Source organism: Brachyhypopomus gauderio, chromosome 11 (assembly GCF_052324685.1).
Source record: "Brachyhypopomus gauderio isolate BG-103 chromosome 11, BGAUD_0.2, whole genome shotgun sequence".
NCBI classification, from domain to species: Eukaryota; Metazoa; Chordata; class Actinopteri; order Gymnotiformes; family Hypopomidae; genus Brachyhypopomus; species Brachyhypopomus gauderio.
The window spans coordinates 18,946,794-18,957,317 of NC_135221.1; the positions used below are offsets into that span (position 1 = coordinate 18,946,794).

Consider the following 10,524-nt stretch of genomic DNA (forward strand, 5'->3'; position numbering starts at 1 on the left):
AGATCTGTACTATCCAAGTCTATACTTCTGCAATGTACTTTCATCCCCTTAAGTCGTTGTCTATCCCAGGTAGCTTCAACTTTTGTGGTTTGTCTACACTTTCCATCTGATGCCATGATTTCTGACACTTATCCTCTTACTTCACTAATTAATTTGGCCATTATTGCATCAACAATGTGAGCACAAACTATTTGGTCATTTTTCAACTCAGATGTTGTCATGTAACCTTAAATTGTTTTGAAAATTCTCATATAAAAGTACTGATTCTGTTTCATAGCTGAAACATAATGGGTTCGTGTTCAAAACTATCACCCATATGCTTGCATTTGTAACTATATTTTATTTACTTTATAATACTTTGTCATGTGTTCTTTCCATTATTTTGTACATCATTTGAAGATTTTGCCTTTCTGTCATTGTGTTTTAAATCAAATAATAATACAAACTATGTAAGGGCCATCAGTATATATTTACTGTATAAATACCAGCTGCCTTTTTCATACATCCTATACAAAATGTAATTATTATATGATCATGTTTTGCTGGCGAAATGAACAAGGTGTTAACTTGTGCAGTGGCTTGGGATTGTACAGAGTACATTTACTTAGACCTTAAACCTTGTAATGTATAGCCTTGGATATTGGTCACACTGCATTTATTTACTGTTGAATCTGGCATCGTGTGTACTTGCTTTCCAAAGTACATTAATCCTAATAATACCCATAATGTCCATATTCCCTCTTCAGTTGCAAATAAACATTAAGAAGAGATTTGCAGATTTTTAAATCTTATCAAACTTCTATTGCTATAACCAGTCTAACGCTGAGGCACTGGGAGAAGGACGAGGCACGAGTCCAGTCTCAAACACAATAACGTTACTTTTATTTTATACAAATAAGCGCAGACAGCGCACCTAGAACAGTAACACATAACAGCACGTGTAGGACTCTAACAAAGACGAGCACGGGACACTGCGCGAGCGCACATTAAATAGACAAATCACATAAACCCCACGTGATCACGGGCCGAACCACAGGTGAGACCAATGAACACGCTCGGACACACCCACACCCACGAAGATCCACAGGCGCAGACGACTAGACGTAGACGACATAAACACACGCCCAAAGGGGAGGGGTCAAGGGCTGTAGAGTGACACAGTCCATGTGGTTACTTTCGTTTTGGGGTCAATTACAGTAGTCTTAACCTTGATATTTGAGGATTGGTAGAGTCTTTGGCCATTGGTGAATTGGTACTCTTAGATTCCATTTGATTTAGAACAGGTGTGTGATAGAGTGAAGGTTTAATTTTGCTTCATTATTCGTTTTGTTTGTATCTAGAATCTTTCTACATTAGACATTGTCGGCAGTTTTGCAGAAATCAGAGGATCAGACCGTAATGACAGTTGCACATTGAAGGTAAAGTTAAAAGATCTTTGATATGTAGGCATTAGGATAAAATCTTGCAGTAAACCACTAAAAAGGCAAAGCCATCTTCTATGTGGAATCTGGTGGTTAAGGCAGGTATTGTTAAAAACAGATAATTCCAAAGACAGAACTGCAAGAAAATCCTGCAAATCTATGAAGTCATTCTGGATTAAATGTTTAGGTCACATGACGGTGTTCTGAAAATCTGATTTACGTTGCAATATGATTAAATACGGTAAATGGGCAAATCTCACCGTTAATACAAGAGAAAAAACAGCTGGCTGCGGAAGATTATGGGCTACGCTAAACACTGACGTGAAAGACTCGTAGTAAGTGAAAAGACTCGCGCATGCGTAGTAAGTAAAAGTAAGTAAAATTCATTTATATAGCACTTTTCACAGGCACAAGCCACAAAGTGCTTTACAACGGAAAATAAAATAAATAAAAAACACAAAAACACACACTATAAAACAGAAATAAAATACAGTGCACGAGGTCAACGGCTGCAACCTCCACCACTAACTAAACGCCTGCGTAAAAAGGAAAGTCTTTAGCTGCTTTTTAAAAGTATCCACAGAGTCAGCTGATCTTAAATGTGGAGGAAGTGTGTTCCACAGTTTTGGAGCAACCACCTTAAATGCTCGGTCTCCACGAATCTTTAGACATGAGCGTGGCACAGACAGTAAATTCAGGTTGTTTGACCTGAGTGATCGCGATGAAGTGTAGGGGTGGAGCAGGTCAGCGACATACACAGGAGCTGTGTTGTGTAGTGCTCTGTATGTTAAAGTAGTAGTAGTCCTAGGTAGGACATTCGATAGGTAGTACAGATTTTCAGAACACAGATAAGGATAATTACAGCTATTGATCACAATTCATCAAGATGTACTCCAAACCAAAGTTGTACTCAGTCAGGTTCAGCATCCATCTCTTCTCAGTTTCAACACTAGATGGAGCTAGTCATGGAAAAGGTGCTTCTCCACTAAACAAAATTAAGCAAAGAAAGAAAATATTTCGCGAGTCCTCAGAAATCTGAAAAATATCTAAATATGAATGTAGAAGTTTTCAAACACGGTGGAAAAGAAATAAACGGAAAATTGCAATGAAGCTGTCGCTGTGATGAAAGAGTATAAATGTCCGTCGGCATTATGAGACCAAATATCAGTTCTACACGTCTACACTAGTCCCAAACGAACACAGAATGTAGCAAATGTCAGCTAGCCTGCAAGATCAGCAACAGTTTTTTACGTACTAACAAAATACAGGAAAACGCCACAACAGCAAGTTATGAAGTCGCTAAACTTAGCCCAGCACGGCAAACCGTTCTTAGACGGTGATTTGATAAAACAGTGCTTCATGAAAGTCAGAATTAATATGCCCGGAAAAAGTGCAGGATTTCACAACGTGCAGAACGTGAGCTTAGCAGCATTTTATATTTCACCGGAAGATGGCAATGTATACTATACTATACTATACTATACTATACTATACTATACTATACTGTAGAGGCAGATAGCAAAATGCCAGGCTGAATGGTTGGACATCCCTCCCTGTCCCCGGAATGCCAGGTTGAATGTTTGGCCCCCACACATGTTCACCTCACCAAATCCGGCCCTCACTGCAAAATGTTTGGGCACCCTGGTCTAAACTTTGCAATTGTAAAGCAATCTTATCTTATCTCAGTTCTCCAAAGCGACCACTTAAACTCAGATGTATGTGACAGCTGGTGTGTGACACTGATTGTTGTAAAAAGCACTGTACAAATAAATTTCACTTTGACTTAATGCACACAGCCAGATATCTAATGTGAGCAAGATACTAACGTTAGTTATACAAGTTACTAGGTTACCGAACTCTGTTCGCCAGAACACCCACTCAATGCACAACATATGTGCACCCCAACTAATGCACAACATGACCCTAATGTATCTAAAATGACACATCTTCATTTCCAGTTATTTAATGCTGGCAGGGCTTTTCTATGTTCTGTCTTTTGAAATCTATCCATTTTATGACTGAATATTCAAAGCATTCATTAGATATCTTGTTTTTGATTACTGCTGACCATTATCCATCCATTTATTATCCAAACCACTTAATACACTAGTTGGGGGCAACGGGGGGAGTACCCCAAGTAAACCCACACAGGCACAGGGAGAACATGCAAACTCCACACAGAGCGGCCCAGACTGAGAATCAAACCTAGGCTGCCCTGCTGTGAGGCGACAGTGCTAACCACCACACCACCATGCTGCCCATCTGCTCATCATTATATTCATTTTTACTTTAATACTTTATGAAAACCCCAAAGATAAAGTTTTTATATTAGTACATGGAAATTACACACATGGGTCAAAAAGACCCCTTCATCCAAGTGTGTTATAAAGTATAAAGTAACATAATACTATAATAACTAGCTTTAAGTAGTTACTTTAGTAGTGAGTGGAGCCAAACATTTATTTAGTATTTTCAACATATTTGTCATTTTGTCACACACGTCAGGTTTTCAAAGTGGCGACCCAAATGCAGACACCATAAGCAGAGGGAGTTTGAACGAAGCATCTTTAACATAACGAATAAAGGGTATAGGCAAGTGTGTTTTTGTGCTATGTCAGTTGATGTTACTTTCTTTTTACCTTAAAAGAGTTTTCGTACTCTGCATTTTCCTGCTTACACCCACTGAACGTGGCAATCATGAGTCAGAATCACGAGACATATTGGGATCCATGTGCAGGTTTATTATAATGGGGCAGAGCAAAGATGGAGTAAAAAAAAAAAAAAAAAACAGGCAAAAAAGGTTTTTAAAAAAATCCAGAGATCCAAAAACAGAAAAGGAACAAAAAGGGCAACATCAGAAAATCACCGGCAGAAATAAATACACAGGAAAACAGGCTAGAGAATAACGCTCAGTATACAAACACAGAGAAATGGCAATACTTTGCAAGGTGAAGATGATCAAGGAAGAGTATATACAGACAGGGCATTTAGTAAAAAAATGGAAACAGTTGTGGAGAAACCTTTGCAACCCTAAAATTGAGGGGAGGGGGACCTCTGGAGGCGGGAAGGGGAGCTGCAGGTGTTCACAATACACACTTTGACAAGCTAGACAGGTATTTTAGTAAACTAGACAGGTATTTTAATCTCCACCAAATTCCTCATTCATTTCCGTGATCGAATATGGTGACGGATTAAATTTAGTGGCTTGAAGAATCCTGTTCACCACTGTAAACAACACACACTATAATTTGCCCAGCTACATTTTGTGTATTATGCATTGATGTGCATATATAACACACTTGTAATATAGTAATATAATTAGCCCAGCTACATTTTATTTTATGTTGCACATGTGTAGGACATTTGTACTTATTTAAAAACTAGTTATTTAAAAATGTTTATTAAAAAAAAATAATAATTCCACCAGGGAAATTATAGTAAGCACCAATCCAAACTGTCTATAAGAAACTATTTCTACTTTCTTTTGTTTCCCCTCTCTTGAAGCTACATTTTATTTATTTGTAATAATTTAGGCTATGTGTTGCCAGTGTAATATTCCTCCCTCAATATAGTTTGCTAAATTCAGGTACCGCATGGTTAGCTGGGAAAATAGTGAATCACTCAGATAACATAACTGGATACATTCAACCTAAAACATAGATTAGCCTATAATTCACTAATGATGATTACATGAGTAACACCGAAAGTAAAATACAAGACAGTATGACTCCTTTGTAATTAAAACACAAAATGACATTACTGAACAATAATAAATATTTTACTAACAATTTACAAAACATGATGAGGATGACAGGAGCACTGATAATCAGCTGCTGATAACCAAATATCCCATAACGGTCGAGTCTGTAATGCTGATGGTTGTCCACGGTGATGATGAATAGTCCACGGATGGTGATTCTTTCTGGCTTTTCTCAGTTCTTTGAATGCTGACGATGGTGATAATAATCCCGACTATTGGTTCTTGATGCCGTTCAGTCCTCTGGTCTTGTCTCTGTTCTCTGGCGTGGATCATAAAGTCTCTCATTATCTTGATGCACATCTCGTTAAGGCTTATTATTCTGTCCTGGTCAGAGAGTTAGGGGAAAGAGAAGAAGGGGCAGATGTTAAATGCTCCAGGTGGGTGATCAGTCCATGTGATGTTCTGCCTCTGTGTCCCAATAGAACAACATCTAGTCCTCATGTGGTTATGGGAATACCTTCAGCATCTGAAAAACACACATGCAAACAGAAATATTAAATTACGTGGAAAAATAAAACGCAGGCCACACAGTCAAATCATGAATTTATAAAAGAATAAAGGCTTACTATTCTGTCCTGGTCCACAAACTGCAGTAGTCCTCTTGTCCTGGGAGCCTGCGTGTAAGTCGGTAGTCTCTAATCCAGGAAGAAGCACAGGAGACCTACATGATGGACAGTACGAAAGAGACAGAAAAGCAGAATAAAGAAACACAGCTTTATGTTTTCATGAGAAATCTGGAAGATGAGTTAGGGTTACACAAACCTCAAAAGATGAAAGAGTGTTAGGGGAAAGAGAAGAAGGGGCAGATGTTAAATGCTCCAGGTGGGTGATCAGTCCATGTGATGTTCTGCCTCTGTGTCCCAATAGAACAACATCTAGTCCTCATGTGGTTATGGGAATAACTTCAGCATCTGAAAAACACACATGCAAACAGAAATATTAAATTACATGGAAAAATAAAATGCATGCCACACAGTCAAATCATGAATTTATATAAGAATCAATGAATGTGTAGGTGTTTAAAAGCCTGGAGGTGGATGTTGAGGTGGTGGTGGTCTTGGTGGAAAAAACAGCTGGGTTCGGTGTCTCCAGGGTCTGGGTGTGACTAGATTCGGATGATCTGAAAATGTCATCCGAACCGATGGAGACACCCTTAAACCAAGTGGACACCTGTGTTTGCTACAACACACACACAGTAAAAATGCCTTTAGATATCATTTTCTAAAAACCTCACCACAAATAAGTCTAAATGCAATCAGAAAGGAGGAAACACTGACCAGAAAAATATTCTGCACCGATGTCGTTGTTGAACAGGTGCGCAGGTAAATGTTTGCCTCCGTGATGCTGGTTCCCCTCCGCTGAATTAACAGAGGACATGCTGATGAGTGTAATTCAGAATGGGACAAGCTAGATAAAGATGCTTATAGTCAAGACTCTTCGTTACCTTGATGCAGGCCACGGCACTAGCACTAGCAAAGTGGTGGAGGGTAAGCTACAAATACAAAGAAAAGATTAGGTTGAAGGGACGTTGAAAGTAGCATGTCCATTCTTACTGAAATTTTGAACCTGTTTCCATGACTCACCTCTGCATCTATCCAGTAGAACTCATTGTTGAGCACCCACCAGTGCTCACTCTCCAGCCCACAGTAGATGGACTTGTGCTGGAGCTTCACCTCCACCACCTGCAGTCAAGCAGAAAAATAACTTTACCACTGAAATGGACAAAGCCCTTAAAAACCCTCAGGGAACAAAATATTTATTTGTGCCTGTGATACACATTAAAATCTCAAGGGTACCTGTGTATGGAGTCAAATTAGGGTCTTTAATGGTGACGAAAAAAAAATAATATCGCAAATATAAGATTAGCATTTTGCCTTTTACGTTCCTAATTTGTTTCTGCAATACTTTCCCTCTTTTGCGTTTCTTTCTTTTCTTTGCGTTTCACATTTATGTTGCTGCTTTTTTTTTGCAATACTTTCTCCCTTTTGCGTTTCTTTCTTTTGTTTGCGCGTCACTGCTTTTCTTTGCGTCTCGCATTTTACGTTCATAATTTTTTTTTGCGCTTCTCTCTTTTCTTTGCTCCGGTTTTACCCTCTGTGTGGGGGGCGGGAAAGAGGTGTGGCCAAGAGCGAAAGGCGTGCTGTGAACGTTCAGCGTCAGTTCAGCTTCCTTCCACTCGCTGAACTGAACTACTGCTGCAGCGTATCTGGTGTTAAAGGAAGAGAGAGGTCGGGTGTGTGCGAGGTGGTGGCGCATTTCAGGGCATTGTTTTTATTCGCTCAGGTTTTCAAAAGATCATTTCAAACCGACCTCAGTAAAATGTTAATAATAATAATAATAATGTATATTTTTTAAACGAAGTTTTAAAAGGGCACTTTCGTTGATAAAGGGCAGAGTTGGTGGTGCTTTAGCACCTGATGTCTATGTCTGCACGCATATACCTGTGGTCCAGCTGGGCGACCGTCTGCCATGATACCAGTAACCAAATTGCCGCGTTGTGTGACGGTTCAACTGATGACGCTGAACGTTCACAGCACGCCTTTCGCTCTTGGCCACGCCTCTTTCCCGGCCCCCACACAGAGGGTAAAACCGGAGCAAAGAAAAGAGAGAAGCGCAAAAAAAATTATGAACGTAAAATGCGAGACGCAAAGAAAAGCAGTGACACGCAAACAAAAGAAACGCAAAAGGGAGAAAGTATTGCAAAAAAAAAGCAGCAACATAAAATGTGAAATGCAAAGAAAAGAAAGAAACGCAAAAGAGGGAAAGTATTGCAGAAACAAATTAGGAACGTAAAATGCAAAATGCTAATCTTATATTTGCGATATAATTTTTTCGTCACCATTAAAGACCCTGATTTGACTCCATACCTGTGTAGCTGAAGAAATCATTTTTGAGAAGGTGAAGGCAAACATCCGATGTGCTCTGTGCAACCCTTGGTGAGTCTGTATAAGCCTCAACTGTGGAGAAAACCAAAAACATGTTACTTTGCGAATAATGCATGCTACAGCTGTGCACAGAAACGTCCCTAAACAGAATGAAGCTGCTGGCTAAGAAAGATTTCACGAATAATAGCCAACTACCTCTCGGATCGGGGTATGGAGCGTTTCAAAGATGCCCTCGTCCATCGGAAAAGGCTCCCGATCATGTCCTAAGGAAAAACACTGAAGTATTAAAGACTTTGATACAACCTAGCTTACATTTGCCGTTAAATGGTAGCTCATTTAGTTAGCGCTAAGTAACAGAGTGATAATTAGCTATTTTAATGTAGCAAACTAGCTTGCGAATATAGGTGTGTTCGTCGCTAGCTCCTTAATTTACCGTCGCAGGTGTCGGTATGAGCTGCAGCTTCGACTTCCGTCTGTTGATCTCGGACCCGCCGCCTGTAAACGAGAAAAGACCAAACGGCAACGGCCGAAACTCCAGTGGCACAAAGGACCACTGGTCGCAGCCCAGTGAAAGGCAGGGAAAACCTCATTTTAAACAGATTAAATATGTTAATTCCAGATATTAACTCGTTAATTAATTTGTTAAATATATTAATTCGAGATAATAATACGTTGAAAATATGGAGATATATATATATTTAAAATATTAATTTGTAGAAGATATTAATTGGATATATTAGTTTGTTGATTTCTTTCCAGAGCAAATGCAAAAGTCTCTTGTCTCTTTGGGGGTCGGTAAACGACTGAGGGATTTTAGATATTTTGTTTGGAGTTTTACCTTGGCGATCTACCTTCATATCAAAACATGTTTTTATCCATGACATGCAGAAATACTTAGCAACGTAAGGAAAAGCAAATGCTAGCAAAATAATGACCTGTTGCAGAGTATTGGACTAAAATGATCCATAATACATAAATGACATAAAATTGTCATTTTATTTAAGGCTAATTTGCTCAGACGTTTTTATTGTTATGTTTATATTTTCTTACAAGCCAGCTTTGCAACTTTTTATTTCTTTCATTCACGCATGCAGTCATTATTTAAAGGGAACATCTGAAAAGTAAATTTTTTTTTTTTTTTTTTTTTTTTGGCCCACCTCCACCCCCCCATCTTTGGAGGACAACTTTGTTTTTATGTACAGATTTAAATGGCAATTATAACAATTCTGTATAATATATAGTGTAGTGATAACAATATATAGTGATAACAATATGCAAAGTGATAATTATTGGGGTTAGGTGGACCAAGAAAAGAGGGGGAGAGAAATAATAAAAAGGGAAAAGACAGAGGTAGGAGAAGAAAGGAGAAGAAAAAGAAAAGAAGAAAAAAAAAAATAATAATAATAAAAAAATAAAAAAAAATTAATAATAATAAAATAATAATAATAATAATATTAATAAAATAAAACACGCAACCAGCTCAAATGACCACTGCAAAGAAGTACAGAAAGTAAACCAAATACATATAGTGCAGATGAGTGCGATGTATGGGTGTGTGTGAGTGTGTGTTTATGTGCAACCTAGAAGTGCAACATAGGATAGATATATGGAATGTACTTACCAGCAAGGGTGGGTAGCTGCGACAGCATTCCCCCAGAGGCCAGAGGCGGGTGGAGAGAGACCCGGGAATCCCACCAGCCCACGGCCCCCCACAGAGCGGTGGAGTACCAGAGCCGCACTTCCCAGAAACCCTCACCCGCCCGCCCCCGCAGGCGGGAGAGAGAGACCCCGGACAGCGCCCCACCAGTCAAGGAGCGCAGGTCCAGGGGAACCAGAGGGAACAGAGCGCCTCCCCCCCAGGATGCCCCCCCCCCCCCCCCCCCCCAGGGGCCAGCGGCAAAACCACGGCGCCACGCGCCCGGAAAGCCACCCACCACCCGGCAGGGCCCACCTCCCGCCGAGGAGCACCTTTTTTTACTGAAAAGTAAATTAAAAAAATTATTTTTTTTTGCAGTCAGTGATCGGTTCACTGTTCATTCATACTCCGTGTTCTTTAGCTCAGTCTGTTCAGTTTGCCTTATTCCCGTTCCGATCTCTGTTGTTGTGTCTGTGTCGTGAGTATTAGTATTCCAGCGTGTGTTCCTACCTAGTCGTTGTTCCCTGCCTTGTTTTGTTCTTTGTGTTAATATGTCTGTCTACCTGTCGTGTTCTCATTGCCCTCCCGATATGACCCATGCCCAGGGGCGGACTGACATACATTGCTACCGAGGATTTCCCCGGTGGGCCGATGGGTTAGTGGGCCGGTGGGCCGCTGGCCGCCGGTGGTTTAACTCGGCCCGTGGAGGAGCCACTGCCGCGCACTGCGGCCCCGGCCCGTAGTCACGCTGCTGTTTAACGGTGTTATTACCTCCCCCACTCCAGTCAGACTAACCTGCGCGGCCGCGGACTCAGCCTGTAA

General features: G+C 40.3%; 1 protein-coding gene across 2 annotated transcripts; it reads right to left on the reverse strand.

Annotated features, from left to right (window-relative positions):
• Nucleotides 1–4,224: 4,224 nt before the first annotated feature.
• On the reverse strand, nt 4,225–9,024 carry LOC143527673 (uncharacterized). Of its 2 annotated transcripts, XM_077022971.1 has the most exons (10): nt 8,905–9,020; nt 8,500–8,561; nt 8,262–8,329; nt 8,049–8,138; nt 6,765–6,863; nt 6,626–6,673; nt 6,459–6,539; nt 5,944–6,360; nt 5,748–5,842; nt 4,225–5,647 (listed from the first exon to the last, which is right to left on the reverse strand). In XM_077022971.1, the coding sequence occupies exons 3-8, from the start codon at nt 8,304–8,306 to the stop codon at nt 6,163–6,165; spliced, it is 561 nt and encodes a 186-aa protein (XP_076879086.1). In that variant the 5' UTR covers nt 8,307–8,329; nt 8,500–8,561; nt 8,905–9,020; the 3' UTR covers nt 4,225–5,647; nt 5,748–5,842; nt 5,944–6,162. The 2 variants fall into 2 exon arrangements, with proteins under 2 accessions (XP_076879086.1, XP_076879085.1); XM_077022970.1 differs by having other exon boundaries at nt 8,500–9,024.
• Between the last annotated feature and the right edge of the window lie 1,500 nt (nt 9,025–10,524).